This window comes from Aedes aegypti, chromosome 2, assembly GCF_002204515.2.
Source record: "Aedes aegypti strain LVP_AGWG chromosome 2, AaegL5.0 Primary Assembly, whole genome shotgun sequence".
Lineage (NCBI taxonomy): Eukaryota > Metazoa > Arthropoda > Insecta > Diptera > Culicidae > Aedes > Aedes aegypti.
Window position 1 is genome coordinate 272866469 of NC_035108.1, and position 26712 is coordinate 272893180.

The following is a 26712-nucleotide window of genomic DNA, read 5'->3' on the forward strand; positions in this document are numbered from 1 at the left end:
ATGTTGTATGCAACTCGTTGCAAAACTCGATTTTTTCAGTTTTCGTCGTATTTATCCAACTCGGCAAGCCTCGTCGGATAAATGTACGACTCGTGCTGAAAAAATCATCATTTTGCAACTTGTTGCATAAATAAATATTTCGTGTTCTTTCATAGTTTTAAGAAAATGTCTAGTTCTTGAATAAAGGTCACTTATGCGATTATTGGTTTTACAAGGCCCTTTTATACAAAAATTAAATAAAGCTTCTAAATATAATTGAAGACGTTAAGGCGTAAAAACGCCACCAGAAAAACGTTTGCCAGATTTAACATTACGGGGCTTTAGATTCATCGCATAGTGTTGGCGCGAAGGAAAAACTGGTTACCCTAGATGAGGGCATACATTGTTTGACCGGTAGAATGACGGAATGTAAAGAAGTTGTTGAAAGAGATAGAGTGAATTTAAAAGCAGTTTAATTTAATAAAGGTTTGAAACCAATAAAAGGGGCGTATAGAAGCACTGATAATTGTAAGTAAGAATACTGTTGAAATAGTGATAATTTAATGAATAAATATTTGCAGTTCAAGCTGATCATCGAAATTTAATGTGTTTTGATCTGCTCTGAAATACAGTGCACTGCTTGTGGTTGAACCATCGCAACACATAGTATAACCCTTCGGAAAAATACTTCGAAGTGAACCTTTTCGAAGTCTCAAAGCCGTATGATTCCATAAAAATGATGTATTAACATTGTAATGATGTTTTCATAACCAATAATTGAAAAATAAAATTTGAAATATGGGTTCCGATTTTGGCACGGTTCCGTTTTTGGCAACTGAAAATTTTAACTTTGTTGCCAAAAACGGAATCCCACTGTATAATGTTTTAGAACAATCAATTTGGAGCAACTTTGTCGAAAACCCCAAATTTCTGTCTATTATAGTTCGCGAGTTATTATTTTTTTTAACAAATAAGTTAGAGTAGACCTGGAAAAATAGTTTTTTTCGTGAGAACTTTTTATGTGATAATTTCTCGCAAAAACTTTGTTCCGCGTACTTTTATACCTTTTGATTGCGCAACTTTTTGCCGAAGAAACTATTCTGTCTCTTATGGTGGCAGAGTTATCAGAGATTTTCTTTGAAAAAATGATTGTTTTCAAATGTCAATATCTCTGAAAGGCGCAAACGGATTATCAATCTTTTATCGCCATTAGAAAGATAATCTTTTTCTATGTTTATTGTGAAAAAAAACTATGGTCCAAACGTCCTGAAGAGTAGTGAAGAGATTGTTGAAAATAATATGTTTTTAAACGAAAAACGTCCTTTACTAAAATAATCGAGATAGCTCTTTGCTGGTTTCAGCAGAAATTTGCAAAATTGAAAGTTCTGAAAGTGTTTGATAGAAAGTATTTAGGATAAATCATAGATTTAGAATATATTATTATATATCTTCGCCTGTAGAGCTTTTTAAACACTACACATTGGTTTTGGGACCAATGTGCAGGGGTTAAAAGGTTCTACAGACGAAGCAACAAAAAAAGACCTACAATATTTATCTTAATTTTCAAACATTTTTTGAAAGTTTTGAATTTAAAAACATTCAACATTCAAAATTTCTTAAACTCATTTCAAAAGTCTTAGAAATCAACTCGTAATTATGATTGTCGAACTAAGTTAAGAGGATTTGAAAAGCATAAAATGACCCAAAATTGAATCGATGATTGCAGTTTAGTGAAAACTGATGATTCAGGAGCTTGTGGTACGCGTAGAACCATAAACTACTGACCAGCACATCGTTTTAATAATGTACGGTTATCGATATTTAAGAAGATATATTGGATACATTTGAAGTGGGTAGATAGTAATAATTTTGATAATTGCCATACGCTTTTGTTAAGATATCGGTACAAATTTCAGTATAGAATAGTAATTAATTCAAACGTTTGAATCACATATTAGGGGGCGATTTTAAAATATATTGTACTCAAGAGGAACACTCACAAAAGTTTGGGAAACACTGATATGGAACCTTCGTGAACGTTTGATATTCTGAGAAACATTGTCTATTCCAATGTCTTCGGTTCCGAACTCTTCGTCCGTAACCGAAGCAAAAAACAATCTTAAAGAGTACGCTACGCAGAATATTCCAATATTTTTTTTTCAAATTCTCTATTCTCAATTGGTTTGTTTTGAAGTTTCAGTAAGATTTTATTACTTTATGATAATACCATCAAAAATGTTCAAAAATCACGTTGACTTTAATCTTTAAACATATTGTATAGTTCATATTTTATTTTTTTGATAGATTGAATAAAACCAAAATGGTGGCCAAAATTTTTTTATGGGGAATGTCGGTCCCCCAAGGAACATCGGAATATCATAAAAACCAGATGGCCATTGATCAATATCGACGCAGATTCTTAAAATAGAATGGGCAAAAATTGCGAGTAACAAAAAAGATGTAGCGATTTGAATAAGGTATATGGTATAAAGTGAAACTGCTGATAGAGACGTTAATAAAAGCAATCAAAGTAAAATAATAACATTTGTACATTTTATTTTTTTCTATAATTGCCTTTTTACAGAAGAAGAGTCTGGTGGTATGAACCCAATTAAAAATATATTTTTCTATTAGTTACACGGAAATTAAAATATGTTCCAAAAAAAAAAAAATATATTTTCAAAAGAATCGTTAAATCTCAAATTTTCCAAAAATCGATAATAAGGAGAAGCTTCAGGAGAAAAATTAAATGGACAGGGATGCTCAAACACAAACTTTAGAAAAATCAAGAAACAAAATTCTTTAATTTGCAAGTTAAAATAAATCGTTGCCAAAATCAAACTAAGATCAATTTTAAATAACGGAAAACGATATTTAGATTAAATATAAAATTTGAATATTAGAGGGTTAAAAATTCTTGTATTAATTGCTGAATGGCAAAATACCCGTTGTTGTCCATGAAGTGCCAATTTCAAATTTATTTAAAGAGAAATGAGTGAAAAACATACTAGCTTCGTTGTGCACTAAATGTTCGAATTATGTCCATTACAAAAGAGCATGATTTAAATAAATAATAATACCAACAATGACAAAATTTCATTGAAATTAAAAAAAAACAGAAATGTAGAGTTTTGAAATCAAAGAGATTGAATATTATTCTTAATTATTTTCACGTGAATAACGCTCAAACACGTTTGTGGAGTACAACAAAATTGTATCATAATTATAAAAAATACCAAAAATAAGTAGTTTTTTTATAGTATAATTAAAACAAAATTTGTTATGAAGAATTTGAAAGCAATTGCTCATACATGGTCAGTTTTGATTCATTTTAAGCAAATCACGAATTTGGTTTCCATTTAGCTATAACAAATAATAAAATCAATTATATTTATTTTTAATTTGAAACACATCAAGTTCTATTTTTGTTTCAATTATAACATATTTTGTTTCACATTCAATGTAGACAAAATTTTGTCATAATTTTTGTTGTTTTAACTACTAATCACCAATATTGCTGTGTGCGCTTGAAATGCAAATATCAAATGCGGGAACACCAAACGCGGTAAGATTTTTTACAAGGAAGGCGATATCAAAGTTTAATTTTCTCTTCTAGGTTGGCGGTGATAAGGATCATGGCTGCTAAGTAATCTTTGATTACTTTGTGTTACCGCATTTGAAGCCCGGTTAGACTGGATTTGCCCGTCAAACGCAATCAGCAATACAACAGAAAATACGTGCTATCTGAGCAACAAACTCTGTAACATTGCTGTTGCAATTCACTGGTCGGATGCTTCTTAAGATGATAAATAGTGAAATTCACATAGGCTTTAGAATATATGTGTCTTAAAAACATGTGTCAGAAACATTACGATGAACAACTTAACAGAAGATAGTTTTGGTTATTGGTTTTAAAGCAAGAACAAAGCAAGCGAAGAAAAACATCCTATCTGTATCGGCACATGATCGACAATGTTTCGCAAGTTGTAGCAAGCTTGAAAAATAGCAGCAAAGAATGAGAATTCAAAAAGAGAGAGAGCGACGATAAAACTCATTTATCTCGCCTATTTACCGTTGGGGATAGGTGTTTTATTTTACTGACATGATAAACAATCCACGAACATCGTATAACAATACTGCCCCCTAGGTTTGGAGCTTGTCAATATGCATTTTATCATGCACTGTTATTCCCCAATCAAATCAGAGCTGTTGCAGAAGATGATAAACTGACTCCCATGATATGTTGCGGATCATGATTGTTACGGAGAGCAATAAGTGAGAGATATTCTCAATTTTCTCAGAATTCAATCCTTGGTTAGGCTGCTTCCATCAAAAGATAAAACGAATCTTGTCAAATTTTGAACTATCCAGATTTAATTCAATTTCATCTATATGAAGTTCTAAATGACCTAAGATTATTTGCCGAAGACATCAAACCTCTAGAAAACATTTCCAGAGCGCTAGTGGTTTTAGCCACCCAAGTAGATTTCTGTCCCAAAGTGCGCCGCACGCAAAACTACGACTGAGGGAGGCTGATTGGTTCAGTTTCCACCTCCGGCTGTCGATAATCTCGCCCGTTCAATGTGGGATTAGCTGGGGTTGATAAGTTTAATGACATTTAATTTGCTGGAAGATTTATTGGCACGCTAGAAATGTGTTCTCATAGATCGAAAAATCTACGATTTGATATGTTTAACAGTGAGCAAAGCCGCAGAACGCGACATGTTCACAAAACTCGGCTGGTCACCGAAAACAAGATTTTCCTCCAAGTCCGACACTAGGGAATGCTAATTATATTGTTTGCATTTTACGCACCGCAGCTCGATAAATTAAATATCGATAATTTTAATCGTTCGACGAGGCTCGAACTACTTGTCGGTGGCGGTGGCAAATGGGCGGGCGGCTCGATGGATTTGATTGGTCAGAGGTTGGATTATTGCCAGATAGCCATAGAAGGAAACAAGTGGGTCGAAATTGCCCACAATATTGTCGGATACGAGGTATAAGATTATATGCAGTATTGGACAGTATATTCGCAACTTTTTCGATTATCCTTACAAAGTGGTCAACTGTAGAGGGTTTGATCTCAACTATTTACTGATTTGAATGAAATTTTTACAACACGTTAGACATAGCTTGAATTTCAACATATATCTATATAAATAAAAATGGAATGTTGTTTGTATGTCACGAAATGGCTTACGAACGGGTCAACGGATTCGAATGATTCTTTTTCCGTTTTGTTCATCAAGGGTTCCGACGTGTTTGTGTGTATAAACATCCCAAGATATTCGCCGGGAAAGTCGGACAAACGAGCGTGAACGGAACTGTCATTTTGTATGCGACGATCAACAGCGTTTTTCAACAGCCTACTTGATGGCAAGACGAAGTTTGCCGGGCCCACTAGTTTTGAAATGTTTTTTTTTCAATCACGAGTTGAGAAAAGTAATTTTTTGAAGGAATGTCTTTATGATATCTTCAGTAACAGTCCAGTGACTGTTTTTGTATAAGGCTTTCATTTTCTTGGCATTATGTCCTTTCTGAGACAGAACCTGCTTCTCAGCTTAGTGTTCAATGCGCACTTACACAGTTTTTAGAGCTTTCTTTGCCTTTTTTCATTCATATATCATGTGGCAGGTACGATGACACATTATACCCACGGAAGTCAAGGATATTTCTATTACTAAAAGATCTTGGACCCACCGGGAATCGAACCCAGACACCTTCAACAAGATTTTGCTTTGTAGCCGCGGCTTTAAAGTTGAAAATGTATTGTCCAATACTGTATAAAGCAATCTCAACGGTAGGTCCCCGACGATGGAATGTGAGTCCGATTAATTATCCTAGTTATTAGATGTTTTGCCTAACCTATGTTGGTTAACTAGCAATCTTGAATCGCTAACGAGCGAATGTTACGATTCTGAATAGTTTTCATTACCATTCCCATCGTAGATTATTCAGACGACACGCGTTACCCCAACACTCACGTGAAACAATCAATCATAAAATTAGCAATCATTAGCGCCTCCGATGCCAAGCGACTTATTTGAACAGGACTATTCAACGCCATCTGTATAGTTTTGCATTCGTGTGCTGTTGGAATCGGTTCCCACACCTTCTTTGGCGGAGGAGCGTGCTGCTCGTCGTCGTCTGACACTACACAATGTCTGTCTGTCGGATGTCTGGAAGTGTAAAGCCCACACATACCTTATTCATATAGGCAAACGATTAGCAATGTTGTTTGCACCAGTGAGGTGATGGTCCGAATGCATCAAAATACAAATGTTATAACTCAATATGGGAATAATTGTTTTTTTTTTTTTAATTTTTCGTTATGTCCAGGGTTTTAAGAAATTCAACTTCTCATTTAGTAGGAATTCTACTATGAACACCTCCAAGGGGCCCAGTTGCTAAAGCACTACTGTTCGCAACGCGCAACTATTCAGTATGACCAAGCTGAGGGTCGTGGGTTCAAATCCCGCCGGTCAAGGATCTTTTCGTAAAGTAAATTTTCTCGACTTCCTTGAGCATAGAGTATCTTTGTACCTGCCACACGATATACATATGCAAAAATAGTGAATTGGCAGAAAAGCACTCAATTAATAACTGTGGAAGCGGTCTTAAGAAGCAGTTGAGAAGCAGGCTCTGCCCCAGTTGGGACGTAACATCAGAAAGAAGAAGAAGAAGAAACAAAAAGTTCTTTCGGACACAAGCAATTTCGTTTTTATTCCTGAGGTTTCTGTTGTATATTAACAGTTTTTTTTTCTTTGATGCCTCCAAATACTACAAAATAAGCCCAAAGTTACCCCACACGGCGGCAATTATTTTTAAACGAGCTGTGGTAAATACATTCGGAAATCTTTGAAAATCGCAAAATTTTGGTGAAATTTGTAAGAATTTTTGTAAAAAAAAGTTTAATTTTGTAAAACAAGCACTAATTTTGAATAAATTACTGCAAAAGTTCCATTTAAATTTTTGTACATAGACACTTTTCAAGGAATCAATCAATGATTTTCTTCTAGAATGCCGTAATTAATTTGATATGGTAATATTAAATAATTTACGAAACGATTATTCTAAGAATATGTTCAACAATGCCTGGAGATATTTCTGTGGGGATTACAGGTAAGCTTGTCCCATATCGCTAGTACTCCATAGATATCACCAGAATTATTTCAAAGTCTTTGGTTTGAATCTATGCAACAATGAATAAAAACTCTTCGTCAATAATAAAAAATCTTCAACCAGTTTAGTGGAATACCTATAAGTAAATGAGACCCGAATCCAGTGCTATACAATTTAACTCCACTGGACTTTGTATCCTTAGACAGATTTGCGTGTTTCGGTCTCATCTGTCAAAGGATACAAACTCTACACGCAGCGAACTGGACTATGGAAACTCATACATTTTGCCTTATGAAAGGTGGAACGATTATTGCAATATTAACGCTTTATGTATCGTTTTAGCATCATTCCACATCAAGGCGTCGATAAGGGCGTGGTGTACGCACGGGCAGATCGATCTTAAGGCTCATGGTCCGATTCCAGAATGCCACGAAAACATTTTTTGTCTCCAAATTTTGGTTTCATAAAGCAAATTTATGAATTTCAACCTGATTTCTTATGGCGAAATTTTAGAAGGGGTTTCTATGTATTTCGATAGTCCATTTGCCTCAGTGTAATAAGAAGACTACACTGAAACAAGCGTTGAAATAATGAGAACTATGAACAAGTTTTTAAATTTACTATTCAAACCAAGATTGAGTTGCGATGAACGTTTTTTGTTTGCGTTTTGTCCCCTCTCAATCCAACCGCATCGATAGCCATGCGGTAAGCGTTCACGCTTGACAATCGCCAGATCTTCGGTTCGATTCTAGCATGCTGCAAGTTTTGAACCATGATATACTAATTTTTAATGTCGAAATGGTGCCATGGTAAAATTGAAACCACAAACTGATTGAAATAAATGCGAATTTATTCTGCACAGATCAAGTGGCGTTGTGTATTTAATTTAACCCTCTGATATAGTATTATCAACCGCAACGCTGTTCTCAGTGTACACGGGAAAAATCTGTGGTAAAAAAATACTATTTTAGTTGACTACGCCCTTTCTTAAAACTACCATGAAATTTCAAATTACTATTTTGTAGTGCATCCCACCACAATACCTAGTACATTTGACAGAAATCATTGTCATCAATCTGATTTCGACAGCAGACATGGTAAAATCAAGCGCAATTTTGGTCTGCTGAAAATTGCCGGTGCGAGCGCTGAAGTTAGCCCCCTAAAATGGTAGTTTTTACCGCACAATTTTGTTGCGTGTTTATCAATACCAATATCAATATCGAATAATATTGGAATTCTTTTGATATCTCCAGCTTTAGACTCAGAATGTCATTAATTTTTTTTTCCAGAAATTGGTAATCCAAAATTCCTTTAGCAGTTATTGCAAGATTTTATGCTATCATTACTTCACGGATTTGCGTTCCAGGAACTATCAGATGAATTCATTGAATTTTTTTTTTTTTCAACAGGAAATGAGCATGTGCAGTAGCTACTCCGTTATCATTACACAGGAAACCAATAGACGCTATTCAGGACCAGTAGCATCATCAATGTCATGGGGCATCATGGGGCCCAGATAGCCGTAGCGGTAAACGCGCAGCTATTCAGCATGACCAAGCTGAGGGTCGTGGGTTCGAATCCCACCGGTCGAGGATCTTTTCGGGTTGGAAATTTTCTCGACTTCCCAGGGCATAGAGTATCTTCGTACCTGCCACACGATATACACATGCAAAAATGGTCATTGGCATAGTAAGCTCTCAGTTAATAACTGTGGAAGTGCTCATAAGAACACTAAGCTGAGAAGCAGGCTCTGTCCCAGTGGGGACGTAACGCCAGAAAGAAGAAGAAGAAGAAGCATCATCAATGTGTAAGAACTGGTGCTCCCATGACAAACAAAAAAAGGCGCCGGATGCGTCCGAATGCAGGTTAATTTGAGAATGAGCAAAATTATGAACATTTGACACGCAGAACAGCTAAATCAATATGGACAAACACTATTTATCATGTAAGACAATTAGATTAGATTAAAATTCAGCACTAATAAACTTCTCGTAAAGGTATAACCGTCCCATGTGGAAAAAGTGGGCATGGAGAAAATAGCGATCAAAGTTTGATGTTTGTCTTATTTACTATTTTCTAGTGCATGCAAGCCCAAGCAGGACAGTTCGGTTTTGCGTCGTTCGATAGATTTTGCTCACGGTTACGCGCGTGTCTTCGTCGCCGGAATTTTTTTTTCCTGTTTCGGAGCGTCTTGCTTGGTAGGTATTTGGGAAGGCACAAGCAAGTCGGTTTGTTTTCGGGACGCCAAGAAGTTTTGCTGTCAGTGTCAGTTTTGTGTTCAGTCGAGGATGGATTACCAACTGGTGAGTTCGTTTCATGCTTGTGATAACACATTTTTTTCTTGAAAGCGTAACTTTTAAGTAATATTAAAACAAACTTTGTATGGTTCGTCCTATAAGTGTCGGCATCATGCTTTTTACTTATACAATTTCAATATAAATATATATATTTCTCTTTTTGACATTATTAAAAATTATCTTTTGTTCGAAATTGTGAATGTTGACGTATTTTTTAAAACTTCTACCATATCGAAACAAAATGCACAGTAATACTCATATGTAATTTTCAAACAAACTATGTGTAGTTCGTCACTACAAGTGTCGGCATTATTCGTGTTTCATATAATTTAAAATATACACAAGTAATTTTCAGTTTTCGTCATTAATAAAAACATTTTTGAATTGTTCGACATTATAGATGTCGACGTGTTTTTTAAAGCTTCTACCAAAAACTTCTCGAGACAAAAATACAAAACTAGCTTTAAATATAAGTCGTATATTTCCCCCTTGTCCATGGATCGCATCATCGACCAGGGGTGACTTTCAGATCTTTTCCTCCCTCACTAATAAACACCCTTCCCGTGGTGATTGGGGATATGCAGAGGTATTCTCGGTCTCTAGAAGCAACAATCATTACACCCTAACATTCCTTCCCATCCCAACTGACTGTAAGGACTTGGCCGGCGCCGTTATTGATCAATAATATTAGATCTGCTAAAATTGCACTTCGAGAGTAAGCCGAAACTCCCATCCCTTATTCATTTGGATCGTAGTGCAATTCTTACCAGTTCCGATCAGTCACGGAGTAGCAACCATTGACATGTACAGTCAGTCTATGCTATGCTATGCTATGCTATGCTTTATTATTTTCTAGTGCATGACATATTCATTTAGCACCACCGCACAGATAACTATGTGTTTGTTAATTTTTCTATGAGAAATGAAATAAATGTTGCGATCAAAAGAGGTGTTGGTTCGAAAATGCATATGGGACAGTTATGCTTTCAGGGGCAGTTGAATGTTTGTACAAAACAGTTTTCCCTTGAAAAGGCCTACACAAATGGCCGAAACGTTGAGTAAAATAAAATAAAACATTCGAAGACTGAGATAGCAGAATGCGAAATCATGGCTATTGTCTTTATAGGGTTTATTTTTTCAAGAAATCCAAGATGTGCTGAGATTTTTGATGAATATTTTGTAGAAAATTTGAAAAAAATCTCGGAGAATGCTGTGAATAAACATATGAAGAAATATTTGGAAACTGAGCAATACATTACGTATTTCCTTTTTCTAAAATCATTTTGAAAAAAATACTTTAAGAATCCTGTGGAAAAATTTCAAAAAAATATAAAAAAATATACCTGTAGTAATAATAAATTTAACAATTAATTTTCGCCTTTTTTACTACAGTTGCTAATTTCAACAAAATAAATGAATAAAATTTAAGTATTATAATGAAATGAACAAACTTCACAAGTGCATATGACAATATCGGCTTCGGCGTTAATTTTTAAGCTTCTGCCCTTTTTTCAGGCCTTGAATATGTTTGATTCTATATTTAGAAACAAAAATTAATGAATGTCAGCCTCTACCATGTAAAATATGGTTCGAGAAAAACAACTCAGAAACAAGCCTTTTTTGTATCGATAACTATACAAAGCTACCCTTTGCATAAGGATACATTTTACTGGCAAGAAGTAGTATTCAGATTATTCTATAAGATAAATGCCCCAAATCGTGAACTTTTTTTTTCTGTAGCTAGTTGAAACGTGCTTTTATCGGTATGGTGTCTTCCGATAAAATTTAAATATTTAGTTCGGAATCCCGTGATGCAAATGTCAACTTTTTTATTTGACGATTTTAAAATGTGGTGTCTGTGATAAAGTTTTAAATTAATTTACTTGAAACAAGTTTGCTTTACACACCAACTTTCCATCTACTCACCACACTGAAATACAATGAAATATTATACAACGACCTTAAAAATATGACTAGTCGAATATTTTTGAAAGTTTGAGTTTTTGATGAAAACAATGTTTAACAAAATTTTGTAAATTTACAAAAACGAACAGAAGAAACATTGTCAAATGTTCATGAAAAATATGACGTCAAACCGAGGATCAAAAATCTCGTTAATAAAGATAAAAATAAGTAAAAAATAGTAATTTTTCATAGGTTTGGCAAATGGATGCATATAAAAACTCCATGGCCTCGAACTACATTATAATCAGCTGCATATTCTAACGGTTTCACCTGTATCCATGAGCATCCAAACGAGGAAATCTAAATATCATAAGCTGGCATGTTTGAGGGCTTTAACCTGATAGCGCTGTCAGAAATTTTTACGATACTTTACAAGTGCGCTATCAACGGCACTGGTTTTCAATAAGGTTTTAATTGAGCAATTCTCGCTGAAACCAGGCCGCCATCGGCATCCATCGTTAGAATTCCAATTTTATGTCACTGATCGCTAGTTTTCGATAAAACTTAAGGGTGGTCCTTTCGGTTTTCTCAAATTGGTGGACCCCTCGTACGCCAGCCAGTTAAACATTTTGCGAAAAAGCCCATTTTTTGATAAATCTTGGGAATTTCTTCACGTGATATGTCTCATATTTCCATTGGAACACATAGCAAACTTAGTGGCGTCGTATAGAGAAAGGATATAGCTTTCATTTGAAGTTAAAAAAATTTGGCGGCCATGTTGAATTTGGCCGCCATCTTGGATTTTGTTAGAAAAATCGTTTTTTTCACCATTAGCGCACCGCTAGTTTTCAATTCTGAGATCACCATCAGAAAGCTGAGAAAAAAAAATGCGTAAGAGAGGCTATAGAAACTAGGTGAGCAATGGTATTTACCCTATGAAATGAACGATTTTCTAAGTCATGTTCTACGATTTTGACGTATATGGCGATTGCAATCAATGCAAACATCATTTTTTGTACAACAATAAAACAAGTTTTCAATAACTATTGTATTGTATTGTACTGTTTACTGTTTAATTCTACCATTTCGCTTTGCTCGGGACGTGCCATTCTACGACATTTTATGGTCTCATTCTACAACAACCAACGACCTGCCCCCATATACATGGAGCTTGTGTTCGGTGACCCTCAATCCATAGTCTCCATTCATGCCTTGGATAGCTATCGAATGCGCTGTACTCGGAGAAGTGAGGAACGATCTCTCATTTCCTTCTTATTCATATTCGTTGATATTTGCATACCGGTTCTCCACCCAGCGCAGCTTGTCACCGCAAAATCACTGTAACATTTTCATTACCGTCAGGCAAAATCAAGATATCTAACGGTGCTTGAATTTGCGGTGGTTTGGATGAAAAGTTGACTATTAAGCATTAATATAATAATTTGAGAAATTCCGCATTGGCCGACCGTTGGACACGATTCAGAGTAGACCTCTGGCCCCGCGGCTTCACACGAGTGGGCGATTGAACATTGTCATTAAACACCCTTCATTGTGATCGCACTCCAGCAGACAGCCAGAATCCAGATTCCGCCCCTTTGGCCAGATGGTAGATCCCCAACCCGAACGAAAAACTCCACTACTGGCAATAAAATTTATCATTCCTTTCGAACATGTTAAACAGGCTGGCAAAATATAACGCTCGACTAATGGTTTTATAAATGTTTTATTTGCTTGGGAGACTTTCATTAATTATCGTTAAAGTGTCGTAAAAGTTAAAGACTTGTTGCTTCCAACATTTCTGGCTTCTGTCAGCAGTACTGTCAGCGGTTGCAGAACAAGTCTCTCGGGGGAGATAGAATTTATGAATCGCTACAACTGTGGATGGCTGTTTTGACAAGATCGAGTATTCGGATCGCGCTGCCTTCGGCGGCAAGTTCCACCGCATAAGGTGAATTCTATGACTATTGAGTGGGACCTTGTCTCAGAGCATTGGAATGGTTATGGGAAAAGTCGGCCAACCGAAGCCCTACAGCTGATTGATGTTGACGGTCGCCGGCTCTGGGCGATAGAGTATGCTAATCATGGGGTAATTAAAACCTGCTTAACGTGTGGTGATTGCGAATTTAATTAATGATCGATACTCACTCGATCACGGTTTGAACTGTGCCTATCCTATGATGATTGTTGGTTAATCGCTCTGATGAAGTGGAGTAGTTCAACTTAGGGTTATGATTTGTCGCATTCATGGATAGGACTGATACCTGGAGGTGTTGCTGATCGTTGCTAGTTAAACATCAACCATAATCCATTGAACTCTAATTTTGTGCTATTTGAATTTTATATCGACGCAAATAGGAGTAACTACCAAGGGTAGCCAGGGTTTTCCATCATGGCCAGCGATCTTAAGTATTTATTCACAAATTTCACGCAAAAACCAGTCCCCATTGGTCTGTGAGTTGGGCCATCTACATATTTTTCATTTCTTGAATGAAGGCCTCTAATGTTTGGAAAAGTTTTTAAGGATATTTCAAAAATGCTTTTCAAGTATTTCTATGAAAATATTACATTTAAATTCACACTTTTCAGCACTAATTGATTGAGAATGCAGATATGGGTCAGAGTTGGATTAAAACGGGAATATCTCATCAAATAGAGTTGCAATTACGCAGAACACATTTTTATTACGTGAACCATAAATCTGTACAGCATTGCAATCAATTATAATAAGCTTAAGCATATTTTTCCGTCCGTAGGAAATAAAATGTCAACCGTATTCCAAGAAGCGTTGATTCATAACTGTGGGCATACCACAGTAATGGAACAAAAATAAGAAGACGATTCCAAAACAAACGCCAAAACGTATGCTTTCATTAGCACATCATTCTTTTACATCGCAGATAAATTGCTGTTATAGTGTTTTGATCCATAATATGAGTCGATTTGATCCATAATAGGGATCCTCCTCTTCTCTTCCACTAATCCACATCTGTGGGGTGGACATCGTTAGCAATTTCTATCGAAATCGACACTTTTTCGTAATGAGGTGTATTCTAAAAAACAACTAGGTATATTCTGCATTGCCAGGGAGGTAATTTTGTTTTGTACAGCGTCACCATGTTTGTTAATCGTGTTTTGTTCGGCAAAATGTACTTTTTATATAACTCACCGCTTATTAAAGGCGGAATACCTCAAAAATCTTATAACACATGCATGTGAATGCACAAATATACTCATTGCAGGAGACTTCAATGCTAGGGCTGTGGTGTGGGGCAGCAGAGTGACAAACGCAAGAGGATACATCATGCAGCACATTTCGGAGAAACGGAAGGGAATCCATCATCGATGGCAATAAATGCAATAGGGAGAATGCCAACCTAAGGTGGTCCCAGCAGTAGTACGAGGCGTTTGATAGCTAATGTCTAGCCATCGAGGCATGGAGTTCCTGCTTGGGACAAGGCACTGGAAACAAAGTGGAACCACGGAAAGCTGAATAGAGCGTTTCGGCTGATGACAGTGGGAGTTGCAAGTGCGTATAGAACGGTATTGTCAGATGCTGTATGCATTGTTGCCGGTATGATCCCCATTTGCATCACATTGGCGGAGGACATCCAACGAAGAGGTGTCAGAAACGTATCGAAGATGGTAAGAGTCGAATCTATGGCGAGGCGGCAGCAGGAGATGGACTGCGCACCGACAACATCGTGCAGAAAATGTGTTAACACATAAGTACGTGGCACGCAGTGAACAGAGCGATAAAGCAACTTCTGTCATCGCTGCAACAAAAATCTTAAGAAGACCAGAGGGCGTCGAGCCGCGATCGGAGTAGGCTAGATCCTCCGTCAGGGACTAGGCCAAGTAGTTCGAGTGTCACGTAATATCGGTGATGGGTAGTCGGAACGCCTGCAAACCGTTAGTCATCTTCCAACCGGAATCGCAGGATCAACCCTGGCACTTGACCGACCAACATCGCATCGGAGTAGGCTAGGTCCTCCGTCGGGGACCAACTGAGTAAATTGCGATACAGCTCCGGAAAATGGTCGTCGGGACGGGAAATCTTCCGCATTCGGGGAAATCTTCATCGGAGTAGGATAGACCCACCGTCGAGGACTATTCTGAATAATCCGTAGCGAGTCACTGGCTTGAGTTGAAGTCCAAGCCAAATAAAGGTGGCGTGGTACCGTAATTTCGGGTGAAATTGATCACTTTTCACGGTTTTTCTTGTCTGATTTCTATAATGTTGACAATGCCAAACAACTGAATGCAGGAAAACAAGTATGAAGGTGAGCCTCATTGACTCTAGTACCGAAATTTTCTAACAAATGTAATTTTAGTGCTAAAAAATATGTCTGAAATAAAAAATCGGGAGATCTCATTTCGGGGTGAAATTGATCACTTATCAATGCCATTATTGTTAGTTTTCAAAACAACTTTACATAATATATTTGAGCTCCCTGAATCCGAATATGCTTGCCAAATTCTTAACAATGCCATATTTTTTAGAAATAATGAATGTTTAAATTTCAAGAATAACGCAGAAAACGCCTAAATGTATGCAATTTCCTAAGGAATTTCCTGATATCTAACAGAAATTCAATTGTTCCAACCAAATCAACGAATTGGTACGAGTTTTGATTATGAAATCTAGTTTGGGGACATATCTTAAGTATCCTCACCAACTTTCAGGATTAGACCATGTCTAAATCCTTGTCTAGAACTAGAAGTTTATTGATATTTGTCAACACTGCACCGTACAAGATTTTGAAATTTTTCATTATTTTCATATAAATGAACATTTTGGAACGCAAAAAACTTCACAACACACAATTTGGACATACTTACGACAAACAAAGTTCATCTACTGCAGGTTACATTGATATTTGTGCTCCATTAGGAAGAAATAAAATCGAGTGACATAGTGATCAATTTCACCCTACTGATCAATTTCACCCGAATTTACGGTACCTACAGAGTCGTTTTCCCCTTTTTTCTCTGTACCACAATCGATGCGTACATCCGTAGTAGACCGTTGAGTGAGAACCACAGAGCCTAAACCCCATTAGTATCCCAGACAGCCGGGTAGGTGAAAGTTTCTAGCTTTGCAAGAAGTGCGAAAATTCTATTAAAAATTTAGTAAAAAACACATATACACATGCAAAAATTCACTCATTATAGTATAATGCATATAGTATAATAGTATAGTATATTGGTTAGGGTAAGTGTACCAGTTATGGCCATAGTGGTTCCCTATTTGGCCATACGTGATTACTTTAATGTCTTCAAATTTTGAAAATTTTTGTGTATTCTAGTAGTTAGATTTAAGATATATCTTGATGTAAAAGTATACAAAAAGACTTAAAATGTAAAAGTTATCACAATGTCACATGTGGCCAAATAGGGAACCACTATGGCCGTAACTGGTACACTTTCCCTGTACAATGATTGATGCAATCATACAGAAATGTTTTTGTCTCAAGCACCAAAATATCGCTTACTAAATCAAGGTTGCTGAGTCCATTGCCGTTTTCAAAAATATCATAGCACCTCCAGTTTTCGAGATTTTGACAGCTCAAAATTCAAAATTTGACTATTACAGCAAACTTGAATACAAGTTTGCCAGCTTGTATGGCAGTTTATTCGCTCAATTCGCCACAGAATTCAAACCTCATGCGTATAACAGTAATTATCAACAAAGTTCATAATACATTCTATGCTTTAAAGTTGTTTTTGCGGGTTAAGATAAGCATTGTATTTTGCCATATAAGAGAAACGATGAATTGTGTATCGAAACTGTAAGCATGTTGAAAAAACTGATTTAAGCTAAATTCAATCGTCCATTTTCAACCTTTCAAATTAAAGCTGGAATGAAAATTAAAGTAATATATTGCATGCTTGCTGGATTAGATCAAAAACGTTTGATAAATCATACTTCAAATTTACTGTAAAAATCAATGAAAACAGTGTTTTATACAACTTTGGCGACCTGTAGCTAAAAATTGTTACGTGCTGGTATATTTCTGAAAACATCATCCAGCAACCGGTATACAGCAACCAAATCTACTAGATTTCAGACAAAATTTGATCCTTGAGACACTCAAAAATGACATTTTTGTTAACTCTTTAAGGACCTTCAAAAAATATTAAATCTTTAGAATTTCTTATTTTTCGATAAACAGAGTTCTGCAGGAATCATTGTTAGATATTTTTTTAACAATACCTTGAGAAAAACTTCTTGGAAAATCTAAAAAGTCCAATAATTACTTTCTAATAAAAAAAAATACTGCGGGAATCTCCAAATTAATGCTTGGTACAATTAAAGAAGGAGAAATTTGTGGTCGAATTCTTGGAAAAGTCTTGTATATATCCTTTGAAATGATTGAAATTTATCAAGCAACTCCACAAGAAATGTTGTAATTCAAGAAGGCAAATAAAAGGCTTGCTTTAGCTTGAGGCTATATTCTATGACAATTTTGGGAGTATTTTTTACAGAAATATGTTATGGATTTACAGAAGGTTTCCTAAAACCAAAAAAATCTTTTTTTTAGCGTTACGTCACTATTGGGACATAGTCTACTTCTCAGCAGCAGTTTAATATGCGATTTCACATCTGATAATTTTTTGCCAAAGTTTTCATTTTTACATGAGTATATCGCGTGGTAGGTGCGACAATGCTCTATGCCCAAGGGAAGGGAATTTCAATTACAAAAAGATTCTCGATTAGTGACTTTCAATCGGAGGAATTTGACATGTCTAGGGGACAACTGCCCATTTAATGAATGCAGTGTATTTTACTGTATTATAAATAAATGGTTTTGATGCAAAAAATGAATAAAATATAATTAATGTGATTTCTTGGTTACTATAAGTGACGTTTTCAATGCAACGGAAATAGGCTTTCGAGTTGTATAGCGTTTAATGATTAGATATCTGCGAGAATATGTTTTTCCTTATAATACTGCAGGAAAAAATTCAAAAACCTAAAACACTGTACATTTGCGACCTCTTTTTTTCTATCTTTATTAACGAGATTTTTAGCCCTGGGCTAGTTCAGCTCGGGACCAACGACTTTACTTCCCTTCCGAAGGAAGTCGTCACTGAAATTTTTAGTGACTATCTGGAATTCGATCCCAGGTCCTCGGCGGACCTCTTTATCTATATATTGATGTGTGCATTTGAAACGCAAATATCAAATGCGGGAACATCAAACGCGGTAAGATTTTCCACAGGCAATCCGATGTCAAAGTAAGCTTTTCTAGGCTAGGTTGGCGGTGATGTGTGTAATCGTTGCTAGGTGTCCTTTGATTGTTTTGTCTTTCCGCATTTGAAGGACATTTAGTGAAAATTTGCAGCTCAAATGCAAACAGCAATACTGTATTAAAGAAAACTTCGTGGATAGAAAATCTAAGGCAAAATCTATAATTGACGTAGCATTTTTGGCCAATTTTAGATACCCCCCTCCCCCATTCCTTGAGAGTGGACACTTTGCGCTCAATATTGGAGTTTCCGTTATAACAATGTTGGGCGCAATAGATGCGTTTAAATGATTCAGCTACAGTACATACAAAATCTTACTCTTTTCTCAAATCAGTAGAAAGGTGAAGCATCAAAATTAACATAAATAAAGCTAAAAAAGCGCTCATTGTTTTTCAAGGCAGAGAATAATGAACTATGGGGGGAATCGAGGCAGTAATAATTTCAAAAGGGATGCCTGATACGAGAGAATTTGAAGTGGTTTCTAAGACCGACTAGGAATAGAACCTAGACACCTTTAGTATGATTCTGCTTTGTAGCCGCGCACGTTACCACTAGGTTACGGAAGGCTCCAGACAAAAAAACTATCGAACTATTCAAAGCATAAAAACATATGCTTGATACCATAGAACTTCATTGATCAACTTATGGAATAATTATTGAAAAGATTTTTAAGAAAACATTTGCAAGTACTGTATGCGACTCGCTAGAAAACAAATCTATTACTTCCAGAAACAATTTCTGGAATAATTCTTGAAAAAAATGGGATACAGATTATTCACTTTGTATGGGAATTTTTATAGTTGAAAGACTCAAAAGACTAGGGAAAAAGCACTAATTTTCGACCTACAAGAAGTCTGTGCCATTTTTCGGATTTTCATACAAAGTCGTCCAAAATCGTATAAATGGGCCGAAAATTGGTGTTCTTTCCCTAATAAATATGTATACTGCAAACGATCTTTGCACAATTCAAGCATAACAATAATTATTGATTTTAGATTGTTTTTTCTCACTCAACCAGGAAGGGGCAACGACTCCCCCCACTCTCTTGCACCGTAAGTCTCTGGATACGCCCATCATTAACTACTATCAATGCATGCTTACAGTGATGATTTGGGAATCTTAATCAGATCTCCCTGCATTCCAGCCAACGATGACAGCGGTTCCGCACTGATGGCCTGCCGTTTCATGCGTGGCTCATGGTTAACCGGCAGCACCCTGGTGTTCTCGATGCCCGGCGAAAACGAATCGTACGTTTCCTCGGAACATCTTTTCTCGATCATCGCCTTCGTAATGGGGCGAACCTGCGAAATAGACCACACTTTATTTACTCTTTCCCGGAAAACCCAAAACGCAAATTGCTTACCACTTGTCTGAACTTGTCGATCTCATTTTGCAATTCGTCGATGCGATCATCCTTACTTAGAGATTCCTTCTGAACGTAAATCAAATTGTTTGACAGCCGAATGACTTTCTGGTTCAGCTCTCTTATCTGCAGATCTTTCTCCTTGCACTCCTTTTGCACTTTTTGTAGTAAATCTTCAAGACTGCCCCCATCCCCCGCACTTTTCCCATTCCCGTTCAAGTTGAAACTGGGAGGAATACTCAAATCACTTTTACTGCACGAGTAGTAATCCTTAAGCTTCTTGAACTCGTTCTTCAGATAGCGTATGCTGATATCGCGGTCACGTACATCCTTCTCCAGCTGCACCAGTTGCTCATTCTTCTCACGCAGGGTCTCGTAGACCTCACGCAGTTCACGTCGCAGCGATAGGACCGTGTCCTCGATGCTTCTGCCGTTGCCACTGTCCGACTGAAGTTTGCCATTATTTCTACCGCCGGAATGCGACGAGGTGCCATTTTTACTGCCACCAGCCATCGCTGGCTTTGGAGAGGACATCTTCCACGATCAGAAAGGCTACTTCAAACGCGGGTGTTCACTGAACTTTGGGACACGGTGACGGCGTAGACACGTCTTCACACTTGGAATGCAATCACTGCGCAATCACAGAAGATAACGCATAAAAAAATCTGTCGGCTTTATTCACTAGCCTTCGTAGGTGATGTGGCTCATTATTGCTTCGTTAATATTGAGCGCGGTTTAATATTCACTGTCTGAGGTTTTGCCCCTCCGGGTACTAATTCGTTTGTTTTTATTACACTTCACTTTTGCGCTTCGTACGATTACCGTTTATTTTTTCATCTTCGTCTAGCACACTTGAAGCAGGAGTAGGTATCTATGTATGATGGCAAAAAATTACTTAACATATGGGAGATAATCGTTGTTAACTGACATCTGAGTTGATCGAAACGCTGGTCTAAATTGTTCAATGGATATGTTGATTGCTCCTGTTCGATGATACCCAATTTTAAAAGTAGGGTCATTAATGATGGAATCAGGCTTCAGTGTACAAATTATCTTCAAATTTAATTGTATTGTCAAAATTTGTGCTCTGCGTGCTTGTAACAATAATAATTTTTGATAACTTTCTATTTGTGAAAACAGTGAGAAGATCTTTCGTAAATTTATTTTTTTTCTGAAAGTTGCTTTAAGATAATTATGAATCAAAGCCACACCTCGAATTTTAAAGTGGACAAATCAAGACAACCAAATAGTGCTCTGTAATAAAAATTTGATTGTTTGGTCATCACCAGCAAGCAACCAGCCGTTCAAATTTTTAGGTTTTCTCATTTTGTACACTTGAAAATTCAAAATGTGGCTTTGTTTTAAGTATAATCATCTTAAGATTCATTACAAATTGTTCAAGGATGAAACATGTTTGTAGCTTACGATTCTAAGGCTTTTAACCTTCCAGTCGTCGCGCGGTTTGCCCCAGTAAGATATTATTGGATGACCACGCTGCTGTTGTGAATGAAAAGCAAGGTTTTTCAACAGCAAAGCGTGGCTTTGCTTTGTAGCCGCGGAAAGTCGCTTATTCAGATGACAAATGATGTAAAAATATTGGCACAAATTCATGTAGGTTATGTAATTTTACATGATTCGTAGTGTAAATTTGCGATAAGTTCAGCATTGCCTTTATGTGCATGTGGGTTTTATAATTATTTGACATCAAAGGTTTTTCTGGAAATTTGGAATAAAATAAAGCTAGAAATCTGTATTCTACGAAGAGATCTTGAGATTATAGCAACATACAATTATAAAATTACCATAATTTTTTAAATTCCGGTACTGAGATTCTGATGAAAAATCCGAAAATTTCATAGATTTCATAGAACAACCCCAGCGTTAAAACTAAAACCTCTGTAGTATTTTTATCGACAAAGTAAACGTCAAACATAATCAAAAGTGTCAAGGTTCATATTTGGAACAATTCAACCAAATTCAAGTTTAAATATGTTATAGTCGCTATTTGAGCTGTAAATATTGCTAAAGTAGTTGCAACAAGGGACAAATCGCTAGGAACAGTGTGCCGAGCACATTATCAACATGGCATGGAATATGCATTGCACTTTCGTGGCATACTTTGGCACACTTTTGACAACTAAATTTGCTACGCGATGGCATCCTGGCTAATATATGTTGTTGTTGTTGCTGAAATCCCTTTGCTTCTGATTTCATTTCTAAAATTTGGAATAAATTTGTTGTATGTATACGTGATCGAACTTGACCAATTTGCAAATTGTTGAAGACATTTGGTGCTGGTCTGGGAACTGAAAACAGCATAATCAAACTTCACAACGGGAGCATCAAGGAACGGCAAAATTCAACCAGTGTATGGTTCCAACAATTTATCATGTCATTTCAGTAGAAAAAATGTTGAGGGAGACGTGATAATTATGAGAATGGTAGAAGTCCGCATTTCGAAAGATATGTGAATATATGAGTTGGTATGTAATATATGAGTTGAGATTTTATGATCAATAAAAAAAAGACATTTGAATGTGGCTTATAATATATTATCTAGAACCGCTATTCCGTAAAACACCAAAAGAGCAGTAATGAGGGGGTTGCTTGGAGTGTTGTGTCTGAAAATGGTTTGAAATTTGATGCTGTAATTTAAAATCAGACAGGATCCTAATTTTTTGATAATAACTTATTTTTATTAAATAATACGCCAAAGCGTGTTCTTGTTGCTACTTTGTCAGATTTTCTCGCTCAAATAACGGCTATATCATATTTAAACTTCGATTTTGTAAATGGGTCCAAATTTGAACCTTGATACTTCTGATCTTGTTTGATGTTACGACTAAGTCAAAAAGCTACAGGGGCTTAACGTTTTAACACTTGAGTTGTTCCTATCTGACATTTCGGAAGCGACACGGAAAACAAAATACACTCAAAATTTGAGTTTAAACCAAAAAGTGTGAAAAAAAAGTTCTTGTCCATAAACTGATGAAAAGCATTTGAAAATTGAGTAAAAATGTGTTATTGGTCGCAACTTAAGCGTTTAGTACTAAAATTGGGGCAGGACTTTAGAACACTTATTCATGAAAAATCATGTTTACTTGTTTAAACTGCTATCCATTCATACCCGTAACTTATTGGCGAAGCTCGGAGGTACACAGCTTTGTTAGTTTGGGTAATTGTGATCAATTTTGCATATTGCAATCATAATCAGTAGTTTGCATTGAAATCAAACGATTCTTAAATTTTGTTCCAGGATGGTTAATAGTTTTAACGTTTCCAACGTAAAGATCTCAATCAAAACAAAACCTAATGCATGGTTGCCAAATATAAAAAAGTAAAATAAATTAATAAAGCACACTCTGTGGCACATATTTCTGGACAAACATTTGAAAGGGGCCCAAGAGGTCTTGAGAATTTTTTCAGGAACCGTTGCCTTTGAGCCATTTTTAGCCCGTCCACGCAAACTAACCCCACTGTCAGAAAGATTGGTGCTAGCTCTTCCTGATAGTGGTACTGGTGAGCGTGATCGAGTTTAATTGGGCTCAGCAGCGGCTTGCAAAGCCAATGTTTACCAACGTCGATGTGCCCTTTTGAAATGTTTGTCCAGATTTACACCTAATTACGCCTTCAAAACTCTCTCAGGTACTCTAAAACATATGGGCACGACTAGAATGTGTTAAGCTGTACACCCCTTGAGTTGTAAGAACATGCTTTTTCGTATTATAAAATAAAAACAAGAATTTATTAAACAAATTTAGGAACCAATTCCGGAATTCCAATGGAAATCCGAGAGCTTTGGATGTCACAATACTCACGTAAAATTCAGTGTTACTTCATAAATACCTGAATTCCCACAGACATACAAAGACTCCTAAGTACAAACAAAATTATCGTAATGCCAAAATTCACGCAAAAATTCAAAATTCCTACTGTTATCTTACCGGACTCTCAAAATTCTTTTTGAAATCACAGTTTTTTTATGGAAATATTTTTCAAAATATCAAAACTGACATTGTTTTCGTATGAGTTTTATTCAAAAGTAAATTATTCCATTCAATTCAACAATCTCAAAGCATGAGTAAGCAACCTCTGAAGCTATGGCTGGTAAATATTAAACCATTCCCAGCAGAATTTGAATAATATTTTTTTGTTCAGAAATAGTTACAAAATACATACAAAATTGTGTCATTAATCAATGTCTGATTGTTTTTTTTTTTTATTTTTTTTTTTTTTTATTTATTAATATAATTTGTAGCTAAAAGTTTATAACAAACTGTTATCAGCTACTCTAATAGCGGTTCTACTTATTCAGTTGGCTGTTCTAACTATAAATTACATGTTACACAAATATTGTTTTAAACTACGCTTAAACAACCTAAGATTAAGAGATTTCATTTCATTTGGCAGCGAGTTATACATTATAATTCCCTGATAAAAAAGATTTTTCCAGCCATATTGGGTCCTAGGACAGTTTACAAAGATCGAATTTTGCTGTCTTGTATTATGTGAGTGTACATCTGATACATTAAACAGTACGACATTTGTTTTTATCAAATTGTTACGGACCTTATAAATATGAATCATCATGTTATATTTGCAGAGTGATCGTATAGACAAAGTAGATTCGCTGTAAAGCTCGACTGAAGGAAAGCGTATAGGTAGATTTCTTATAATTTTAACTACTTTGTTCTGAATTATTTCTAGGGGTTTCAAATATATACTAGCTGCACATCCCCACAAGCAACTCATGTATGTAAAGTGAGGCAAGATAAATGAATTATACAGCTTCCAACATGTATCCATCGAGATGAATTTCCTAGCTTTTCTCATGGCAAAAGCATAAGGGGTAACTTTTTTGATTACTTTTTCAATATGAGCCTTCCACGACAAATTAGTATCTAATATTAGGCCAAGAAAACTAGATGTATCAGTCCTTTTAAGCAAAATGGAGTCTACTTGTATATCAACTGATAAGTTGTTATTCAGTGCTATGTAGGAGGACTTTTCAACGTTTAGCTTTAAACCGTTTTCTGATAACCACCTCAACAACAGATTCATATCATGTTGAATATCCAATTCCAATTCTTCCGTTGTACTAGCTTCGTATACAAGGCAGGCGTCGTCTGCATATAGCTGTAAGCGTCCTCTTAAGGGTAAATTCCACATATCGTTCACATATATTATAAACAAAAGGGGTCCTAGTATTGACCCTTGTGGAATACCTGACTTTACAATTCCTGGGGCGCTATAACAATTATTGACGAAAGTGTATTGCAGTCGGTTATCCAAATACGATCTAAGAAGCTTGACAGCGTGTTCTGAAAATCCATACTTTTGAACTTTGCCTAATAGTCTTGTGTGTGAGATACAATCAAACGCTTTGCTTAAATCTAAAAATACACAAATAACTTTTAAACCTCTGTCTTTGGCGCGATATATGTAATTCATCATATCAGCGGACGCCGCCACTGTATTTGACTTTTTTTGGAATCCATACTGATTTCTATTTATAATATTATTATTAAGCAGATACGACCTCATTTGGTTTTCTAGAACTGATTCAAAAACCTTAGATGTGGCTGGAAGTATTGATATTGGGCGAAAACATGTTTTTAAGGTACAATCACCAGATTTGAACAATGGGATCACTTTCGACATCTTCAGCTTATCTGGAAAACTACCTGTTGCAATTACATCATTGATCAAATCAGTTAATTTAGGTGTTATAAAACTTTTTGTACGATTCAGAAACTTAACAGATATTCCATCTTTACCTACTGCCGCAGTGCGGTTTAATTTTGTTATCGTTTGTTCAACATCTCTTCCTGTTACTTGTAAAAAATCGAATAATTCCGGATTATCATTCTGCTCGAGATTCGCATTCGTATTTGACGTATTTTGAGAGCCTATACTAAGAAAATATTCATTGAATATTTGTGCATTTTCGTTTGGACACAATATTTTCTTTCCATTTTCTACTAAATTGATCTGATTATCTTGCTTACTACTTGTTCTATTGAAAACTACTTCATTTATCGTGGCCCACATCTTTTTAGGATCACCAACACAATTTTCAAATTTTGCGTTATAGTACCTTGTTTTTGCTAATTTTGTTTTATTTCTAATGGAATTTCTAAGTAACAGATAGTTTCTCTTCAATGCATCATTATTTGGATTCGCTTTCGAAAGTTTGAATAATTTGTTTTTCTTTCTTATTTCAGCGTATAAATTTCTATCAATGTAAGGTTGCAGTGGTTTTTTGTCATCAACTACTGTGTATATGGATCTGTTCGTGTTTATCTTATGATTGCAGAGGCTTTCAAATTCATCGTAATTTTGAACTTCATCTAATTCAGCCCTAAAATTTTCATGTAATATGTTTTCATAATGAATTACATGTTTCTCATATATCCTTCTTTTAGATTGTACATTATGTTGTATTGAAAATACCAACGTTTTGTGATCGGAAACATGGGCTTCGGTGTCATTGATTACCAGAACCATTTTTCGATCCAGAATATCCGTAATTACATGATCAATGATCGTTGATATGGTATTCGATGTTCTAGTGGCATGTGCACTATTCATTTTGTTTAATACAACAAAACTGTTTGCATTTAGGCTACATATATAATTATTCACAATAGGGTTACTATCATCTAACAGATTAATGTTCATATCTCCCATTACGACCATTCTTTTGAAATTACTAAGAGTCTCTTCAAACTTTTGAAGGAAATAATCTACATTCCTCCCCGGAGTATATACACCAAAAACTTTCAAATTATA

The 26712-nt window shown here is 35.9% G+C and overlaps 1 protein-coding gene across 1 annotated transcript in view; it reads right to left on the reverse strand.

The window, feature by feature from the left end:
• LOC5569682 (cGMP-dependent protein kinase, isozyme 2 forms cD4/T1/T3A/T3B) overlaps positions 1-26712 on the reverse strand; it is a 360786-nt gene that overhangs the window by 265673 nt on the left and 68401 nt on the right. The window contains exons 2-3 of the mRNA XM_021845098.1: positions 19921-20791; positions 19659-19858 (exon numbers count right to left, since the gene is read on the reverse strand). Of these exons, the coding sequence (XP_021700790.1) occupies positions 19659-19858; positions 19921-20454 (734 nt within the window). The 5' untranslated portion in view covers positions 20455-20791. The remainder of the gene's footprint in view (positions 1-19658; positions 19859-19920; positions 20792-26712) is intronic.